The following is a 22,097-nucleotide window of genomic DNA, read 5'->3' as shown; positions in this document are numbered from 1 at the left end:
GAAGAAACCTTTGAAGCGTGCTTTTATATATTTCGTAAAACTGGGAAGCTTTTTGGCGTTCCCTCGCTCTACAAGCCCGCTCGCTCCCTCCTATAAAATTTTGACTACGGAAATCCGGAGGATTTCCCTTCGACTAGGTTTGATCCTCAAGCAAAATGGCTCGAGGCTCAAGAACTTCGTCGGATCAACTCTCCAAGTGATTTCTAGGGCAGAACACTGCTCAAAAACCCCAGAATACTCAAGGAGAGGGTTGAAACTATGTTCAAAAGTGTGGAATGACGTCCAATTGACGTCATATTTATAGGGAATAGGCGCAATACGGGCTACAGAATCAATACGGCCGTATTGAAATTTTTGAACTTCAATACGGTCGTATTGAAGTTCAATACGGCCGTATTGAAATTCAGAAATTTCAATGCGCCCGTATTGAGTTCACTGCGGCTGTATTGAAGCTTCAATACGGCCGTATTAAGTGTAGTACGGCCGTATTGGGCTTCATTCCCTCCACTTCCTTATTTTAAACTACTCTAAGACCTCTAAACCTACAGATAGCCATCCTATGGTCTTCTAGGAGTCCTTCTGGCTGACTTTCCTTCGATCTTTGAGGGTCTTCGAGTTTTATTTCCGACCCGGACAATTTTAGGGGTCTACAATGACAAGAAAGAACTACACATGACTCTAAGATAACATGTTTTTGCATTGATTTCAAAATTAAAGTTAATTCTATATATATATTTTTAATTTTTTAATTAATTTATTTATTTTTAATATTTCTATACTCAACAGAAAATGCATCAAAATGAAGCGAGAAACATAAGGAACATGAATCTTAAAGGCATACAATAAGATATGGTTCATATAAGACTAGATCTAAAAATATAAACCAAAATTTTTTGAAGACAAAAAATAGATCCAAGATTTAGCATACAATAACCAAATCTACTACATCATAAGCTCAACAAGACATGAAAAGCATTTATGAACATGACAAAAATACTAGAACAAAGACAACATACTTTTTCAACCTCATGAAGATGACCATGCTCTAAATACCAAAAATGATGGAATAACCTTCAAAGAGGATTGTCTTCTCCTCTAGATTTCTTCCTTCTCCCTTGATATTTCTTGCATGGGGATTGAATGTAGAAGAAACTTCAAATGATGGAAAATACTAGAAGATGGTGGCATCATTCCAAGAGAAAGATAAGCCAAAATGTGATTCTCACTATAAGAAAATGATCCTTGATAAGAGATGCAAATGAAGTTGCACTCAAAGAAAAAACCCCTAGACTTGAAAAGTGAGAGAAAACTCAATCTTGATTCTCATATATCTCAAAAAGAGAAGACTAATGTACAAGGGGTTCCTATATATAGAGTTTGGTAGCTTGTGGTGCAAGTTAATCTAACCAAGGTTAGGTTAACTTGTCCTCAAGTTAATTGACTGTAGTTCAAATTTGAAATTCAAATATGAACTTTGCCTACTAAATGGACATCCCACTCCTAGATCTATATTAACACATGAGAGCTTATCACATGGTAAGGTGCAAAACGTATGATCTGGGTGTGTTAGCAGAAAAATGAGTGTAGAAGCAAACATGTCAAAAGTGTGATTAATGTTTGGGTCATGTGATTTTATGGGTTTTATTTGAATTAACGAGAGATAATTACACAAGAAGTGAACACCCACTTCTTTGGAGAATAGTCTCCGTTCTCTTATGATCCAAACAAACCCAATAAACACATTTAAGAAATACTAGTTACAACCTATAGAATCTAAATACACCCCTAAAAAGAAATTACAAAGAGATAAATTTCTTAAATATTTGATCCAAAAATACAAGGTCAAAACTAAGAAAATATTTTTCATAAAAATATATACAAAGAAGACATAGACTATAATAAGTATCATCAAATATGTTAACATTTAATAATTTGAGATGAATAATTAGAATACATGCATTTTAATTTAAGATTACCAAAATTTATTAACACAAAAGATTTGACAACTATACTCTTTAATCAAGTAACAAAATTTAATTCCAATTTAGTGTTGAGTCACAACATAAAAAAATACTATTTTATCCTAAAGATGAGCTATAACAAATATAATTTCAACTCTACTCATCAATGAATCTTATTTTTACTCTTTCCCTCTTATTTCTATGCAACCAATGGTTAACTTTTTTTAATAACCAAAAGATATAAAGTAAAGTGGTACTTTATAGCAAATTCGACTATATTGAAAAAGTGAAGTTTTAAGCAAACTACCAATATCTATTAAATTCATGAAAATAACATGTCTTTTGTCTTCACTTGCCCTATGTTCAGGGACGGAGCCAGGATTTCAATACTGGGGGGCCGAGAATTGGAATGATCAAATGAGGCGCTACATTTTTTTATAAAAAAAAAATTCCAAAGTGATACCACATAGCAGGCCGTACCAGAAGTCCAAAAGTTGAATAAAAAAATAAATTTGGGTTATTCATTTAATTATACATATGAGTTTATATTAAAAATAGGGGGTGCCATATAGTAATATATATGTATATAAAAAAAAATTAAAATTGTTGGGGGGGCCGTGGCACCCGTAGGTCCCCCTTGGCTCCGTCCTTGCCTATGTTGAATCAAATGTTGTCTTGAACCAAACAAAACAAACCAACCCATTTTTGTTTCCTTTTCCAATTTCCATCCGAATTATTATAATAATAAAAATAGACTTCAGTGGCAGCGTCTGCTTCTGCTGGGCTTCACCACAATGAAGGACTTCCAATCCGATTTATCCTCCGTCGTTCGCCTCAACATCGGTAATATCCCTTTTCCCCTACCTCCCAACACGACGCCGTTTTCCCATCCCTCCAATTCCGTTAATTTTCTCCCTTAAATTATTCCCAGGAGGCAAGAAATTTTGCACCACCACCGACACTCTCACTCAGCGGGAACCCGATTCAATGCTCGCCGCTATGTTCAGTGGCCGCCACACGCTTTGCCAAGATCCTCAGAAGGCAATTACAAATCATCATCATCATTATTATTATTAACCTAATATTTGTTTTAGGACCCTCAACATTGGATTTTCAACTGCATTAGATTTCGCCCTCGGTCAAGCCAAAATAAAATATAAGATCATGGATGAAATCCCCACGTATTTCATAAATTCGAGGATTATAATTTATAACTACCATTTTTAAATTGTAGGGACTCAAATTAATTTCGATCAAATCTTCTTGAGAGAGTTAAAAACCAAATTTTACCCTGATTAATTAATACTACTGCTACTATTATGATTATTATCATCAGTATCGAAATTCTGTGTTTGTCTAATTATGCATTTAATTTTAGGTATGTTTATTTATTGATTTGGTGAGTGGCAATGGGTGCAGGGGTATGTGTTTGTTGATAGGGATGGCAAACACTTCAGGCACATTCTCAATTGGTTAAGGGATGGCGTGGTGCCCACTCTAGAGGAATCTCAGTACTCCGAGCTGTTGAGGGAAGCTGAGTACTATCAGCTACTTGTAAGCACTGTTCTGTCATGTTGGAATTTGATTGCCATCAATTGCTTTTGAAGCTTAAGTTAACACCTTTCTTAGGATAACTGGTTTTAAATTGCAGTTGTTGCAATGCGCAGCCGTGAAAACTGTAATAGCAATTGTGATTGCTGGCTGTAATTTAAAACCATGATGGGATTCCTTCTGTTTGGTTTTTCTAGTACATGTTGTGGTTTTTTGAGTCTAGTTAGTAGTACATGATTATTTGTCATGTCAAGTTATTTTTCGATAAGATTGTTGCCTTGGCTTTGTGATGATGCCATGTACTGCCATTAGATCCTTTATGTAATTTTTTATTTACTTTATTTTTAGTCATTTTTAATTATGTTTTAGGTTAATTTATGCATTTGATAGATTCTCATCTTTTGTGCTTAACTCTAAAGACAATGCAGTGTCAATTCTCCCTTTGCCCCTTTTCTTTTCTATTTTTAAATTGATTTTGATTTATAATCTTTGAAGTTTTTGCCTGTTAGATTGATCAGCCCTCATTTTTTTTTCTTCATCAGATTTTCCAGAACATAGCTTTAAATACAAGGTTCATATTCATTGTGGTTTTTGTATCAAGAACAGCAATCTGTGATGGAAACTTTTCCCGTCTTAACTCTAAACAATGTCTTTTGCTGTATCATAAACAGATAAATGCATACTTCCACTTGATATCATTGCTAAATTATATATGCCATGATGTTAGACTTGAAGTTTCCTCTATGCGTTTTGCCTAGATTTCTTCCAATTACTTTACCAAATGGAAAAGAAACTTAAACTTCAGTCCTTATTGAAATCATAAAACCTATGATCACTTGCTAAATTGCAGGGGCTTATAGATGAAATCCATGCTGTACCTAATAAGAGGAAGGAAGATGATGAGTTCCGTACAGAGTTAACACGTATAGATATCATCAAGTGTATTCAATCTGAGAAAGTAAGGTTTCGAGGGGTGAATCTTTCTGGCCTTGACCTCTCCAAACTGGTAATTGGACCAAAAATGTTTTTGAGCAGTATCTTATTATGCTTATAAATAATCCATCTGATTACTTGTATTTGAGTTTTGGAGAAACCTGAATGTTTTTTTTCCCATTAAATATATCTCTTGCCTCTTAAGTTTGCTTTATCTTGTGTTCATATTTTGACAAAATTTTATACAACTGCATATTTTCTTTCAATATCAACAATTGGGACATCTTAAGAATGTTTGCAGCAGAGGATGACATGCAAGGTGTTTTACCTTGGGTGAAGAAAATATTATTTCAATAACCATTTTCTGGGAATAAAGTAATGTATGATTCAAGTCTAACTCATATTCAATGGAGTTTTGAAGTGGAAATATATGCTTGGTAATATATCTGCTTACATCATCCCCTCGCATAGTCTTGATCTCTTGATTATGGATTTTCAGGATTTATCATATGTGGATTTTAGCCATGCTTGTCTTAAAAATGTGTTTTTTTCAAGAGCAAACCTTCAATGCGCAAAGTTTCGAGTAAGTATGGTTCTGATTTGATTCAATACTTGGGGTATTAATTTTGCAAGTTGATTGGGCCTATTTGTACAATGCAAATTAGATCTTAAATAACTGAATCTTGGGTTAAATTTAGTCAGGCTGTTCCTGGGTTTAGGCTTTTATTTGTTGGAGAACAATAAAATCCCACTTTATTGATCAGACCGAAAATATCCTTCTTTAACTTTACAATATATATGATGTAAAATTTATGAGCATTTAGCAAACAAATGTTTTGCTGTTATGGGCACAACATTTTTTCTTGTTTACCTTTTCAAACTTGTGATGCTACCTGCTTATCATGTTTTTAGTTGGTTACAAAAATGTATATTTAGCTATTCTTAATCACATTACCATATAGATCTAATATTAATTTATAATTTATCCTGTACTTATTTAATCTAATTAATAGGATGTTGATGCCGAGGCTTCCATATTTCATAATGCAACTTTGCGTGAGTAAGTCAGTCAGAAAACTCTACTATTCAATTGCAAAAACATACTTGCAGCCCTCTAAATTATTTCTTCTTGCCTAGGGAAGATGTGAATTTACTGGGGCAAACCTTCGTGGAGCTTTATTGGCTGGTGCTTGCCTTCAGAGTGCAAATCTACAAGGTCCGGAAGTAATTTGATGTTTATATGCTTTTTTATTAATTATCATGTCTGGAATCAATACATGTATTATTGCTACATGTTTGCTTGTCCGTTCTACCATTAGCATTTAACCAAACCATTACACAACAACAACCAAGCCTTATCTCTCTAGTTGGCTAAATTGATCAATCCACCAACACTATTTTTCAGGTTTCCAGCAAAATATTTAAATTTTGTTTGCAATATCCATGTTATTTTCTTGGTTACACTGAAACATGATGGGAAGGGCAACAAGCGTTTGTTTGTGTTGATATATCAAACTATATACTTGGAAATGAAGTTTAGTTTGTTTGAAACTGCTATCCTGCAGATGCTTGTTTAGTGGATTGTAGCTTCTGTGGAGCAGACCTGCGGACTGCTCATCTACAGGTTCACCAAACTTGAAACTAGTCTAATTAATTATTTGAATTTGTACATATCTTCCATTTTGTTTTCTAAGTTTTTTTAGTTATCTTGTGAGGTCCATCAGAGTATAACCTCTTTATTTATTTATTTATTTTTAATAAAAAACATATTATTCTATATTCTTTCTTTTGTCATTTTATCAAAAGAGGAACAAGTGCTATAGCCTCAAGATTGTATCTTTTTCGAACCTAAGTCCTGTTAAAAATAAAATCAAGAAATAACAAATAAGCCACTTAAATTTCTATTTTTCTCTGTTGGGCCCAGTCAACCTTATCAATATTCCTCTAGTCAAAAAACAACTAGGATCAGCCTAGTGGTGGGAGAGTCTAGGTAGTATGCATGGAGTTTTAAGTTTGAACCTTCCTGTCGTCATTGTAATACCTATGTGGATATTCCCTTAGTCAAACAGTATCTATGGGGCATGGCAGGACTGTTAGTTTTTGTTTTAAGAAAGCTTCCATTATTTTTTTGTTTACTTTGTGCTTTGTTGAGAACCCACATCAACTATAGATATGGCCAAAGTAGATCTTGTAAAGGCTTGGACAATTCTCACACTCCATGAGTTAGCTTTTGGGGTTGACTTAGATCCATGAGTTAGCCTATCATCGATTTGATATTGGTCCATGATCAACTGTCTAAAAATGAACCTGGCCCCTTGGATTTCCTTGTGCAATAACTTGGCCAATGATTTTTCTCTTGCAATCTACCTTGCCCTGCAGCTTCCCAGTGCAATCTACCTGGCCTGGCCCTGTGGCTTTCCTGGTGCAATTTAATATAAAAAAATAAGATTCATTGAAAGCATTAATATGATTTGATCAATATAAGAGATGTATATCATTGAAAAAGGGATACATTTGTAGAAATTATGGATTTGGATCAATCTGAATCTTTATTAGCTAATATTTTCAAGTATGTAAAAAGCCAAAAAGTATGAATGATTATCCATGCCAACATAGACTATTATGTAGTGCTTTTGATAGAATCTTGATGAGAGAAAGAAAAAAATAGAATAAGAAATGGATCAAGAAGCCAGAAAAAGAATTGTGTAAGGAAAATACCGCTTCTCTCAACTGTTTTCACATTTATTACCATGATAATCCACCCCCTATCTGAACACCATAAAGCCCTATTTAAAGCTACTGAAACTCACCCCAAGTTCCCAAGTCCCTACTCTTCCTTTTAAAATACCTTTTTATTAACGAGCCTTGGGTCCTTTCTAATAATGGACCTTGGGTCTCTGGGTCCCTAAGAATACCTCCCCCTAGGTAAAACAACCTTGTCCTTAAGGCTGAATGAGGGAAACTGCTCCTGAATGAATCATTTGTCTTCCCACATGACCTCGTCTGCTGACTTGTTCTCCCACTGAACCAGACTTTGGGCTACTGGTTCTCCCCCTTTGGAGATAATTCTTGTAGCAAGAATAGCTTTCGGAATCACTATTTGTACCTCTAATTGCAAAGCTAGGGGAGGCGAGGTTTATACAGGACGCTCCCCTGTCGCCTTACATATGAAGAACTGGGTGAATTTTTGCTTGAGATGGAAGTTCAAGATGAAAAGAAGTTGATCCCATCTGCTTAGTAACTAAGATGGGTCCATAGTAGCATTGCACGCAACAAGCTTCGAGTGTATTTTTTTTGCTAAAGACCCCTGCCTATGGGGCCAAATTTTAAGATAGACCCAATCACCCACCTGAACTGTGGATGTTCGTCTACCCTTATCTGCCTGAGCCTTCATGTACTCTTGAGCTCTGCTGAGGTCATACTTTAATTTCCTCAAAGCCTCATCTCGGTTCTTCAAATCTTGCACTACTTCTTAATGATAATTTTTCCTGGCAGAAACTTGGCTAAGGAAGGTGGGGTCGCCTGTAAACACCTTCAAACAGGATACATTTAGCTGCTGAATTATAATTAATATTAAACCAATATTCTTCCCAATGTAAAGTATCCATCCAAACCTTCGGCTTCTTTGTGTATTATCAAAATGCATTTTGCATATGGGAAATTGGCTTCCAGACTGCAAGGATGGACAAAATGTTGAGAACAAATGTTTGTTGCAATAATAGAAATCTTAAAAAGGATTAAGAAACAACTATATGATGAGACTCCAGCTGAGGTTTCAATTGCTGAAACAGTTTTCTCCAACACTCCAACTCTCCAACTCTTGACTCCATCTGTGCTGGTGGGTTCTCGGAAATACAGCAGGTCGGACCAAAATTGATAGATTCTTAATGAGAGGAAGAAAAAACAGAACAAGAAAAGGATCAAGAAGCCAAAAAAGGAATTCAGTGTTTTATTCCTCTGCTAAGGGAAATACCCCTTCTCTCAACTGTTTCCAGTTATAACAATAATAATCATTAATCAACCCTCTCTCTTAACACCACACAGTGCTATTTAAAGCTTTTGAAACCCACCCTCATTTCCCAAGTCCCTACACCTCCTTCTGCACTACATTTTTAATAATGGGTCTTGGGTCATTTCTATTAACGGGCCTTGGGTCTCTGCTCCTAGCAGATATATAATCACGTATGCACTGCTGTACTTAGTTAATTTAGACAAAGCATCGTTATGACTTTTGACCTTTTAAATCAATAAAACTTGTTTATAAATCAATCAAGTGTTGACTTGACCTTTTTTTAATTGTTAATTGTATAGTGGCAATGAAAGTTTTATTTATAATATATTTTACTGGACAGATAATTTTGATTTCAAGAGATGGGTTGTAGCTTGATGCAAGCAGATTTAGTGTTATGTCTTGAATAAAAGTCTGTGATGGCTAATTAATTAGTGTCTTTTAACTTCACAGAATGCAGATCTTACTAATGCCAATCTAGAGGGGGCTGTCCTAGAAGGAGCAAATTTAAAGGTAAAATACTTATGACCTATTTGGGTTCATATAATAGTTTCACAGATGCTTAACACAAAAAAAGGATAAGATGAGTTCTGCATTATTTTCTTAAAAAGAAACACTATGAAGAATATTTATGCATTATCTTCTTTATCTTTTAACACACACTTAATACATATTAAGTTTCAGAGAAACTGATCAACTAAGATTTATAATGTTAAAAATGAATTTCATTTCTTCTGAAACTGATTACAAATGTCCTTTTTTATTGATGCAGTAGACTCTGACTAACCTAGAGTTAGTTTAAGTTACAGATGGAATTGATGATGCTGTCTAATAACATCAAAATTACTAATTAGTTAGAAAGTGACTGCTAAAGCTAATGAACTACTGCTGTACAATATAAAAAGTAAAAAAGAACAAGTAAAATCTTATAGAGTAAAACTACTCTAATAATACTCCTCCCCGAGACTCTCACTGATGTTGAATAACTTTGCAGAGTATTGAATAACATAAATACGTACAAGCTGAAGTTTGGGGAATTATGCTACGCATCATACATGTATCATTGCTAAACATATAAGCATGCATGTGTATATTATTTAGAGTAAATTATTGAGCTTCTTTAGTGCAATGATTAGGTTGCATACTTGTGATATGTTGTCATGGGTTCTTATGATAGAAACAGTCTCTTCTATCACAGATGCAAGGCTCTGTACCTGTGACACTAGACCCCTCATGATAGGAGTCTTGTGCATTGGCTGCCATTTTTATGTGGATTTGTCTTGAGCTTTTATAAAATTACAGAAAAACCTCCTTTCTGTTTCAAATTACATTGACCTCTCTTCCAACAAAACATTAAGGGCGGTTATGTTAAGAATGGGATGTCTTTGTTATTCTGAAAACATGAAGAGAGGTTTTATATTGAGATTTAAAATAATGGAGGTGTAATTTTATTAAACATATGGGTATGTTGGTTTAATTTACTATCAATTTTCAATTCATTTTTTCTTGATCGAATAATATTATGGCTTTGCAAAATGTTGTTATCATATTTAGTTTGAAATTAATTCCCCATTTCTCAGGGTGCTAAACTGAACAATGCCAACTTGAAGGGTGCAAACCTTCAACGAGCCTATCTTCGTCATGTCAATCTTCGAGATACAGTATGTTACTTAGCTGCAATTTTCTAGTTCTTTTTAATTTTATCTTTATGTAAATAGGAAAATATATCATTATTGTATAGCTGAAAATTAGAGATTACAACTGTTATTTGTTTCCTTAATTATATCATTATTGATTATAAAAAAAGCACTGCATGTGTGTTAGTACACACATTTCAGCAAAACTAATATGGTATCCAAAGTTCAGGCCTTTTTTTTCCATTCTCGTTTTCCCCCACTGCAGTGTGCCCCTTTTTGTGTACACAGTACCATAAGTCACTTCTGGCCTCCTTTGGCCATTGTTGAGCTGTCCTTCTCTGACACTACCATACCACCGGAGTTGCCACCCTTTGGTGTCTACTGTGCAATCTGTATCTCCTTTGTTTGCTGCCTCATGCGTCCCACTCTTTGGCGTGTAAAACTCATGTGCCTGCCACAGATTTGCACATCATGCCTTTTCTAGCCACTTCCATTGATTGACGACCCCTTTGCTACGCTTCTCTACTTCAATGACCTTGCCCAACCTTCTTTAACTCCCCTTTTCATGGCTTTTCATGATTCCTCTTCTGATTCCAGATCTGTCATGACCTTTAACAATGTACGGTTGATCTCATGTGAAAACTTAATTGGTACCGAGGTTTAGGGTTTAGGGTTTATGGCCACCACTGCCTAGTTGTGGTTCCCAGGTCAAGGTTGCATTGATCACTTGACAACCCAAGCCAAGGATATTCATACCACAAATCAAGCTCGTTGGCAGCAAATTGACGTCTCCTTATGCAGCGTCCTGTGGTTCTCCATTTCTCCTAACCTTTATCCACAATACTAGGCTTATTTCACCTATTATGAGGTTTGGGTGAAGGCTGAGAAAATCTATTCCAATGATGTCCATCGTCTCTACAATGTTATAATTGCTTTGATGAATACAAAATAAGAGAACGTGGATATGTAAACCTATCTTGCAAAGAATTGTTTACAAGGTTATCGATAATGGTTAACGGTCTATGACGATGAGTTAAAAATCCTTTTTAAACATGTGGCGGACAAAAAAAAAATGTATACAAAAAAAAAATATGTATGTGCGTGTGGGTGGGTGTGTATATATATATATATATATATATACACATATACATATAAGTAAAAAATTACATAACAAGCAACAAAGATAAATTAAAAACAACAGAATATCAACTTAAATAGTTAAATATCATAACAACATTGCCATAATTCATTAAGTCTCAAACATAATAGATTAAAACACAACAAAAAGAGTAGAAAGACAACAAGAGTGTAAGACACATTTTGCTGATCTTTTCATCATCCTTCTCATCCATATAATACTCCTCCTTTTTCTCAATGTAATCATTTTCCTCATTGAAAGTCAAAGTGGGATAGCCTTCAATTTCTATTTCTGAATTGTCAAAATTAATATTTGGCAATTCTTCCTCTAACTCCTCACCAAAGTCTTCTGAATCTTCTTCAACAACTTGAACCATTTTTCCTTTCCTAGTTGAAGGCCCTCCATTGTCTCTTTTAGAAGCCTTTTGAGATGATGCTCCTTCCCCTTTTGGAGGTTGCTTCCTTTGTTTCTTATCTGGTGAAAGCGTTTTCCTCATTAATATGACAACTTCACTCCTAAAATTTCTATTGCAACTTTATAAGTGTGCAGCTCCAACATGGTTTTTTGCTCCACTTGTAGATCTCCCACCAACTTATTGATGCATGCATATAAGTTCTTTATAATCTCACTATCAAATTCCATCTGAGAGTTGTCATAAAACAACTCTGAATTCAAAATATGACTAGTTGCATGTAATGGGCGATGAAGCTGAACATTCCATCTTTTATCAACAATTTCAAACACTGCTTTATATTTGGTCTCATTGTTATTATAAGACTTCATAATATCTTCCTTTGCCTTGTCCATAGCTTCATATGTATAGCCCATAGCTGGCTTTTTCTCACCATCAACAAGCTTAAGTACTTTCACAAGAGAAGTCATGACTTCAGGTATATACAGATTCCTCCAAAAAGAAGGCATTAATGCAATTTTACTTGTTTCTCTTCCTTTGACAAGTTGTCTGAATTTCACTCATCTGAAACAAACATCTTTCTTAAATTTGATTTTTCTTGGTGGACCCTCTCCAAGGAAAGAAGAGAGGTTGCAAATCAAGTCACTACATGTCTCACTAGCTTCCTTATGTTTGTATAAAATCTTAACAAACTTAAATTGCTTGAATGACTAAATAAAGCCAACAAGAGGAATTGCCCATTGAATTGTCTTCTTAATATTGGGAAGCTTCCCAATGTCATCCAACATTAAATCTATGCAATGTGTTGCACATAGAGTCCAATAAATTTTGGGTCTTTTTTCATCCAACATCTTGCTAGTAAGAACTTAGTTACTCCCATTGTCCGTGATTACTTGGACAACTTTTTCCCCTCCAATCCAATGTTGTTAAAATCGAGATTTTACTTAGGATCGGAAAGAGAGTGAAACATCGTAACTCGAGAATTGTAACTTGGATTGTAAGACTTACATTCCTACTCAAGTTATTAAAATATAATACCCAAATTTGAAATAGAAAAAAAAAAAAAATATATATATATATATATATATATGTATATATATATATATATATATAAAAGTTTGACAACTCCTAATAGAATTAGAAAGTTCATAAGTCACAAGACTTAATAACTAAAAACATAACAATTATAAATTCATATAAATCTTTCATTCTAGGACAACATAAGTTTCTTCTTGACAACCATCATCCATGTTATCTTCATTCTCATTAATGGAATTAGCATCTCCCACCATTCCAACTCCAATTAATTCATCCTCTTCAATAGGAGGAACATCCAAATCGTCTACAAGTGTATCACTACCACCACTAGTTCCAATAACTTGTCCAACTTCAAGTATGTCTTCATTCAAGGAATTCAAATTTGAAATTTGATCATTTTCCTCCACAATCCAATCATCATCGGAAGAAAGGTCTTCAATACCATAGTTTTTTTCTTTCCTAACTCGCTTCTTGTTCAATTTGGAATTTGCCATGACATAAACTACATCATTCATGGTCTTTTGCAACAAACAATTCCTTTTCTTGGTATGGACCTAAATGAAAAATCAATTATCATATAATAGGAAGAAGGAAATGAAATACATTATATATATATAGATATACCATTTTAAATTAGAATTTTTACCCTTTCAAAGACACTCTAGTTGCGCTCACAGCCGGATGAACTACATGTCAAACTCAAAACCCGAATTGCAAATTGTTGCAATTCTGGATGTTTATCTCCATAAGATTCCCACCAATCTGTTAGACTTTTGGTATTAAGAGCACGTTGAGCTATAGGATGACTAAAAAGGTCTTGTTTTTTTCGTGAAATCCTCAAGTTGGTCATCAATTTTTCCTATTATTTCAAAGTCTCCAACAATCTTTTCCATGCAATCAATGAATCCTTTCTTAACATCCCAATCAACCTTAAAATTAGGAGCATAATGTAGTATAGGATTATGGTAGTAACCTGCAGCATGCAAAGGCCTATGTAATTGTTTGTCCCATCTTTGATCAATAATTTCCCATAAGGGAATGTAGCTACAATTGAAAAAAAAAATAGTTTTCAACCAAAGTCTTAAGTCTATAATTTATAAAATGAAGCACATAGAATAGAAGATAATTACCTACTCTCATCTTCTCTAAAAGCATATTGTATCTTTTCTTTAGCTCGATCCATTTCTTCATAAATGAACCCCATGGCTGGCTTTTCATCTGAATCCACTAAGCGCAAAACTTTAACCAAGGGAAAAGCACCTCTCATACAATTCAGAACATTTTTCCAAAACCCCTTATCTGTAACCAAATTCTCTATAAACTTTCCATCCTTGGTCTTTGCTAATTGACTAGAAGTCCATTCTTCAGATGTAAACATTCTAGTTAATGGACCCTTATTCTCATTCAAGCATCCCAAGGTTAAGTAGGAAGTAGCAAAACGAGTCAAGCCAGGTCTAATCAAGTCACCCCCCTTAGTAAATTTATGCAATAAAGCAATAAGACTTGTTCTACCATAGATGTATGATGTGATCCTTCTACCATAGTGGTATCTTTTTCTCAAAATCTTCAAGCATTAAGTCAATACAATGAGCTGCACAAGGTGTCCAATACAACTTAGTCCTTTTCTTCATCAACATTTCCCCAGCTACCTTGTAATTTGCTGCATTGTCTGTGACAATATGAACAACATTTTCTTCCCCAATCTCTTCAACTACATCATCTAACATCTTGAAAATTTTGTCAGCTGTCTTGCATATCTTGGATGCATCAATAGACTTCAAAAAAATTGTTCCAAGTGGACTATTTACTAAAAAATTTAATAGTCCTCCTCCTATCTGTCCATCCATCTATCATTATTGTGCATCCAAATTTTTTCCAATAAGTTTTATGATCATCTAAAGAAAGATTGGTCATTTCGACATGGTACTTTAAGTATTTCACCCTAATCTCATGGTAGGATGGTGGGTCAAATCCTAGACCGTGTCGAGCAACTGATTCAAGCATTTTCTTATATGCTTCACTATTGGCTGCATTAAAAGGGATAACATTCAAATAAAAAAATAGAGCAATGTCTTGACATGCTTCCTCCCTCAAATCCTTCTTAAGGATCTTGTTGATTGTCATTTGGGAGCTTTCTCTTGAAAAGATTTTGACTACCAATATCACCACCTTCTAATTGAACAGCAAAACTACTACCTATTCTTCAATGACACCGGATTTTTTTAGGAGATTTTGTTGCAATGTTGAAACAATACCCAACATTTCTTTTTTAACATCTTCAAGAACCGATCTACATGCTCCAACATCTTTGGATGTTCCTGCTAAATGATGTTTCAAACGATAAACCCCTCTTGTAAATGTCTTTTCACAAAATTTGCACTTGACTTTTCTTGCATCCCTATCAACAGAAACACAATATTTCCATGCCACATCAATTTTCATTCCAGCGGCATTTTTATGCAATTTTCGTGGTGGTTCATTTCCTTGAGTTCCTTCTCCTGATGCCATTTTTTCTTCAATAGTTTTAAACAAAAACTGATACAAATAATAAATTAAATGAGAAAAAAATTAGTGAAGGAAGAAAAGAATTTAAAAAAGGAATTCATTGAATTAATATAAAAAAAGGTTGAATTATTCAATTTTATTGATATTAAATTTAATAATAAAATTATATTTATTTAGGATTTAACATCAAAAAATAAAAAATGATTGAATTACTATATTTATTTAGGATTGAATTTTTTTAAAAATTAACATATTTCACTATTTTTTAAAATTCTTAAAAAAAAATTATATAATGCTTAATTAATAAAGAAAAAATAACAATACTTCAAAAGTAATACAATAGATATTGAAAAAATAAAAATTATTAATTTATAAATCTTAGATTTAATATATTTATAAAGCAAAATAGTTAAAGAAAAAATTATATAAATAAAAAATAAATAAATTATTAATGGTGAGAGTGCAAACATTTATATTTTTAAATATGTTTGAAACTTAAAATTAAAAGAAAAGAAAGAAATTAAAATGTATTTAAAACTTAAAAGTTAAAAAAAAATACAACAGGTAATGTGTAGAACTGTAAATGTAAAAAAAACAAAGGAAGATAATAAATATATAATTAAATCTTAAAAGAAAAAAGAAAATAATATAAGAAAGAAAAGAAGGGTCCAGAGAAATGCGCACAAAGCTTTCTTCTTCTTTTGTTGCGGTTCCGTCTTCCGTGTTTCTTCTTCCACCGCTTCCACTACCATACGGTTCTTCTGCCGCTGTCCTGCGTTCTTATTCTGCCGTACTGTGTTCTTCTTCTACTTCTACTGTGGAGAAGTGTTCTTCTTCTGGTGTTGCAGAGTGTTCTTTTTCTTTTGTTGCGATGCAGTAATATACATAGGAAGAAGAAATTAGGGTTTTTTCCGTTGAAGATCTGCAGGTGCGATCTGCCCAATATTTCGTTTTTTATTTTTTTGAATCGTGAAAGATCGAAGATCCCACAAATCACGCGGAAGATTGTGATTTTACTCCGATCTTATTCCGCCCTGATTTTGCATCCGATTTAGCACGGAATTTTTCCACAAACCATAAAATCTCACAAGATTTTACAAGTTGGGTCGCGATTTTAACAACACTGCTCCAATCTCATCTACAATAGAATCAAGTAACTCAAATAACTTCTCTCTAGTTTCCACAAAATTAGACCCATCAATAGATTTGATGAACATTGTCCCTACAGAAGAGTTAACTAAAAAATTAACCATGCATCTTTGCTTATCTGTCCAAGCATCTAATATGATAAAACACTCAAAGCTAGCCCATTGCTACCTTTGACTCTTCATCAAATTATTAGTATACTCTACCTCCTTTTGGAGAAGTGAAACTCTTATATCATGATAAGATGGAGGTCACAAATGTAGTCCAAAAGATCCAATAGTTGTAAGCAACCATGTCATGGAAGCTCTCCAATTTGATCATGTTAAAAGATAATCCAACCTGATACCAAAATCGGGCTATATATTGGTGGATCCTTGTTGTAGCTCCCTTGTCACAAGTCTCCCTTATACTTGTTTGCTTCAATTTTTCCTTGTTTCTTGCAATTGTTGTTTTCGGAAATTTACAAAAGAGGTCAATAGGTCCTTTCTTCATAGCGATCTTCTTCCTCTCATGGGAACCAAGTGTTTGAGCTTCTAATTATCTAAAATTCCCCTCCAATTTCACTAACAAGAGTCACATCTTCCACTACTCTTTGGCATGACTTACTCTCTTTCATCTTTTTATTTTCTTTCAATTACCCGCAACTCATCTATAACCTCTTTCGAACAACTTTGGCAAGGGGCAACATTTCCCTTCTTTTGTATTAGATGTTGCTTTCCTCTTGTAATTCCCCTTTTCATAATTTTTTGACAATAATTACAAAAAGTTTCATTGATATCATTCTCTTTGGTAGGATGACAATGTTTCTATCCTATGTCTATCCTCTAAATAGAGTTTGAGAATGTGACTTTGGTTTGGATTGCTAGACATTGTCCTAAAAATAAGAATAAGAACAATAATAAAATAGGAATTCAATGTTAATCTTAGAATTTAGAACAAAATAGGAACTTCAATTGGACCCAATTGGTAGAAGTCAGATTAAAAACAAAAAAAATGTTAATGCAAATGCATAGAAAGGAAGAAGTAGGAAAACATGAAGGAAGAATTAAGAAAAAAAAGGAGAGAATGAAAAAGTAAGCATCAACAAGTAGATGAAGAATAAATGAAGGAAGAAGTAGGATTAAAAATGGAAGAAAAAAAAAAACTTGTGTTTGTCAGTGTTGGGCCACTGCGGTTCAGGTTGCCAGCTGGAAAGGTGACTAGGGAGTGGTGGTCGATGTTGAATGAAGGTGATTGGAGAGGTTTACGTAGCTAGGGTTTGCATGAGTATTGTTTGGGTTTTGTGAGGGCGATTACGGATAGAGATCGAAGTGAGTCAAGTAAAAAGCCTAAGGGCTCACTCCATTTGGGCCTGGGTTGAAGCCTAAGAACAAGTTTTTTCAAAAAAAAAAACCGTCACGACTACCATGGCCACCATAAAACTTCACGATGCAATGGCCATGGCGGGTGCTATGGTAGATATGGTAGATGATGCCATAAATTGCCATATAATGGATGGCGAATAGTGATGAACCCAAAATTCGCCCCACCATACCTTTTTAACGGTGTTATAACCATTTTTTGACAACATTGGCTGTTTAGCGCCATTTGGTACACAAGCCTCCCAAGCCTCGAGTCTAAAGGAAGAAAAGGCTTAACAAATGAGGTAGGTTTGGTCGAACACTTGTTGGGATGCCGTCAAAGATCATTTGAAGTTTGATGAATAATAGATTGTCACATCTAGGTTCCTTCCCCTTGTAGATGCATATCGTTTTAGGGTTATCGTGCGTGCATATCCTCGGGTGTCAAGAAAGGGAGAAGGTGTCGCTTCACATCCTTACCTCAAAAGGTGAAACAATGTGTTACATGTAATTCATAATGATTTGATGGTTTACATCAGTTGTCACATTTGGGCTTTCAAGCCCTTCCCTTGATGTAACTAGAGGACCCATGATTTGACCAAATCACTTCACCTTAAAAGATCATCTCATATCAAGTACTAAGATTTCCAAGAACCTTCCACTTTAAGAGTCTTCCCTTTTGCAAGTTGAGTACCTATTAAGTACGAATGCCTATTATTTCATTATGACTTAGTCATACTTTGTGGGAGTCCAATTGTTTCGATAACCGGGGAATGTTAGGTTGGGAGGTTCGATCAACAAGTAAACCTTCCTCCAAGGGTTTGTCAACATCAACTTCCTTTTCTTATAGCTTGGCTACTCCAATTTGTGACCAAGGCTTTCCTGCTAATAATCCAACCTCAATCAAATCCTCTTGTGGTGAAAGTTGATAATCTTGAAGATAGTGTCGAAATTTCCTTGTCCGAATATGATTAGGTGAAGAGGAGGTGATTTTGTATTTCTTGAAGTATACCTTAAATTCAATGGCGCAAACCTTTGTCGATACAAGATATAATTGAGTTAGCAAAAGGTGATTGCATGAAGGTGCAACGATGTACCAATTGGGAGCATGTATGCTAAGAAGTAGAACATAACGAGATGTGTTTTTTCTATGTCTATGTCTGCATCTTCTAAAGTCTACAAGTTTTACTCCCCTTTGTCACATTCACAATGAGTTTCCTTTCGGTGTTGAATGTGGTATTGACATTATTCTATCCCAACAATTAGGCTTACCTCCAAGCTTTCGGTTTGTATGTTGGCTTCTTAGCATTGAACCTGCCCCAACACTTTTTCTCCATTTTTATAACACCCGTTCGGGAGATAGGTTTGGATGGTTGCTGTTTATAAGTTAGTGTAACCTTAAACTCCTTGAACCCTACACTAATTCGTTCAAAGGATTCAAAGGGGGTTTCTTGAATGTCTTACCCAACCAAACCAAGAAAGCACATTTCCTTACCCTGGAGGTAATTATATCTAAAAATTTCCATTCTATTGGATATAGGTCCCCCAAAAAAATACAATGATTGAACAATAGAGTTGATCAGAAAGGTGGTCAAACACTTGTTGGTTGTAAAGCAACTCCTCGTCTACTATTGACTAAAACATTGTGTCTATAACACTTTCCCTTACTCCTCGGGCTGATGTGGATTGCAAGTTTTTGTTTCTTTTTCTTTTCAACTTGTCTGCTTGTATTCTAATAGCCTCATTTCTTTTCCATATTTTTGTAAGTTTGATGGTTCCGTAAGAGTTTCATAATCTTCATGTGGAGATGGTAAAGAAGGATAAAAAAGCTTGAGAAGATGTTGCCACCGTTGGGAACCCTGTTGGAGGAATGCATTACAATCAGAACTACAACATGTTCCTCTCGTTTGTCCACACCAAAAGAAACAACACAAAAGTCATCGAGAAAAGGTCAGAAGGTCGTTAGGCATGCCCTCAACATACTAGGCCGGTGAAGCTGACACCTTCACCAACATTTCTGATCCTCCAACTCCAAACAACCTCCTTACTCCGATAATTTATGGGGAGGGTTTTTTTGGCCAAGGTTTTAATCCTTTGGTCCTATCATTTTACAATAAAGATCTCTGTATACAAGGGGTTCTTGAAGCTAGTTTGGCTTCCTTTTGTGAGCTTTATTCTCGTGCTTGGGTGATTCCCTAGTTTTCAGGGTTCAAATTGACTAAGGTAGAAAGTTGAGGAGAGGAGATCAAGAATTAAAAGGACCTTGAGTTGTCTTCGACATCTCTACGGGAAGCTTTGCAAGTGAATGAAGGGCTTGCCGATGACATTGTTAACCTTCAAAGCAAAGTTATGTCTTAAAGAAAAAGAAGCCAAATTTAATGATCAATGTCCAGCTGCTGAAGAGGCTAACCACAAGCTTTCATGAGAGATGAATGTGCTAAAGGATTCTTTGGCTCAAGTTAACAAAGAATGAGATGAAGGAAGGGCCAGAAGACTTGGTGCTAAGAACCTGGTTGAAGAGGCAAAGGTTCTGGTTTATACTGAACATGTGGTTAGGTTTGACAAGGTTGTCTTCCCGGCCATGCTTCTTTGCAACTTGAGTGATATGTCAAGTTTTGACATTGACAAGGATGTTTACCAAGGGAAGTTGGTGGATGTGGATTCAATTTCTTGGCCTACAGTTGATGAGGAAACTTTGAGAACCCATTCCGGCAATGCTGCTGTTGAAACTGGTAGGGAAAATGAAGAAAATGTTGATCTTTATTACTTTTGTATTCTTGGACTGGTGGTGCCCCTTTTTTCACTTTTATACTTTTTGAATGGAATATATTTTCTAGCATTTTATTTTTGTGGTATCTCGGCATGGGAAGGCATTCGGCCTTCATATGTAATGGTATCTCAACCCCGTGTAGGGTATCCAAACTTACTGGGTATGGGGTATTTTCCATTGTGGAGAGGTGTTGAGCCCCATCAGATATGGGTCCTGACATTGCTATTTTCAAATTCAAATGTTCATTTATAAGATGGGAATGGGGAATATTTGTGGTGTATTTGTTTGTGCTACTGCTGCCAATAATTGGTGGATCCCCTTGCAGTTTAAAGCAATTAATTTCAAAAATGTAGTTGGAACTGAAGTGAAGTGAACTGAACTCATGCATTTCAGTTCAAGTATGTTATTCAAGTGTGTTCCACAGACTATTCACATATGGTTGAACCAGATTGTAACCCTGCAAAACCGGAGGTCGTTCTGTATTGTTCAAAGTATGAATAAACTAAATCACGTAGCATGGTGAACTCCTATATAATTTGTTGTTTCCTACATAAAACTATTAATCGGAGCCAAAAGTACATAAAAGTTAGGCAATTAAATGAGAAGGTTGATAAATACCTTGTCGGCTCAGATTTGAGGTTTTCAATCCCTTTTGTTTTAATGCTCCTTTTGTTTATTTATGTTTTAAAACATGTGGAATTTTTTATTAGAGAAAAAATGCATATTCTTGGTTTTTGGTGTTTTCATGTGTCATTTAGATAATTGGTGCCAAAGGAAAGAGTGGTGGAAAAATAATGGCAAGTGTTTTTATTTCTTCTGTTCTAACTGTGATAACTGATAAGCCAACACAATTTCTTTGTTCCATTTTATATTACTCAGCACTTGGAAGGTGCGAAGCTTGATGGTGCCAATTTGCTCGGGGCAATCAGATAATACTTGTGCTGACGATGAAAAAATTGGGAAGTGACGATATGGTTATAGAATGTCAATACTAGACAAGTGAACCTGGGAAGTTAAAAATTATCCTTTGTTTGACAGTAATTAATAGTGCTGCTCTTGAAGTTGCTCAACTGGGCATTGATTTGTGCTTGTGCTGATGATCTTCTCCAACTTGCTGCTGATGTTGTGAGAGAAGCCGTTAAGGCTGTTCTTGTTCATATTTTGTATTGATTGGGTGGTTTGTTGCTTTTCTAATGTATCTAGCAAATGAAAATTTGAATGTTACTATTTATATTATTTTAATAATCTTGTGTACAGCGCATGGTTGATAAAACCTCGTAATAATGAGTGTGATTAGCATGGTCACGTGTGAGTAAGTTTTCTTTCGATTAATTTTGTGGATTTGTAGATATCATTATTCATTAACCCCTTATTTTATTCTTTTTAAAAAAATGGGAATATATTGTAGAGGATGGGAGAGGAATGGTTTCCTGTCTTTGAGAACGCTGTAGAATCAAATGGAATAGGTTTTACTTAGAGGTGTCAAAATGGGCCAATTCAGTCCATATGAAATGACCTACCTCAAGTACGGGACAACTCAACCTGATCCATTTTATATTTACTTAGTTATTTTTTGCCCAGTTTGACCCATTATGAGTTGGTGGGTTATACGGAACGAGTCCACCAACCCATAAAAAAATTAAAAAATAAAAAGAAT

The 22,097-nt window shown here is 34.8% G+C and overlaps 1 protein-coding gene across 3 annotated transcripts; it reads left to right on the top strand.

Annotated features, from left to right (window-relative positions):
* Nucleotides 1-2,644: 2,644 nt before the first annotated feature.
* Nucleotides 2,645-21,745, top strand: LOC109793915 (FH protein interacting protein FIP2). Of its 3 annotated transcripts, none has more exons than XR_014428363.1 (12): nucleotides 2,645-2,804; nucleotides 2,893-3,002; nucleotides 3,381-3,515; nucleotides 4,363-4,518; nucleotides 4,945-5,028; nucleotides 5,459-5,505; nucleotides 5,588-5,661; nucleotides 6,011-6,069; nucleotides 8,908-8,967; nucleotides 10,035-10,115; nucleotides 19,438-20,402; nucleotides 21,320-21,745. XR_014428363.1 is itself a non-coding variant. In XM_083061456.1 (11 exons), exons 1-11 carry the CDS (start codon nucleotides 2,756-2,758, stop codon nucleotides 21,371-21,373), a joined length of 909 nt encoding a protein of 302 aa, XP_082917582.1. In that variant the 5' UTR covers nucleotides 2,645-2,755; the 3' UTR covers nucleotides 21,374-21,745. The 3 variants fall into 3 exon arrangements, 1 of the variants encoding a protein (XP_082917582.1); XR_014428364.1 differs by lacking the exon at nucleotides 19,438-20,402 and adding an exon at nucleotides 12,039-12,119; XM_083061456.1 differs by lacking the exon at nucleotides 19,438-20,402.
* Nucleotides 21,746-22,097: the final 352 nt, after the last annotated feature.

The sequence above is a fragment of the Cajanus cajan genome, chromosome 1, assembly GCF_000230855.2.
Source record: "Cajanus cajan strain Asha chromosome 1, NIPB_CcT2T_4, whole genome shotgun sequence".
Classification (NCBI taxonomy): Eukaryota; Viridiplantae; Streptophyta; class Magnoliopsida; order Fabales; family Fabaceae; genus Cajanus; species Cajanus cajan.
Note: the sequence above shows the minus strand (reverse complement) of the source record. Positions and strands in the feature narration are given on the sequence as shown.

Coding starts and splice junctions, on each gene's coding strand:
- LOC109793915 (XM_083061456.1), top strand. CDS start 2,756: ATGAAGGACTTCCAATCCGATTTATCCTCCGTCGTTCGCCTCAACATC. Junction 3,003..3,380: donor TTTGCCAAGATCCTCAGAAG/GCAATTACAAAT, acceptor CAATGGGTGCAG/GGGTATGTGTTTGTTGATAG. Junction 10,116..21,319: donor ATGTCAATCTTCGAGATACA/GTATGTTACTTA, acceptor TATATTACTCAG/CACTTGGAAGGTGCGAAGCT.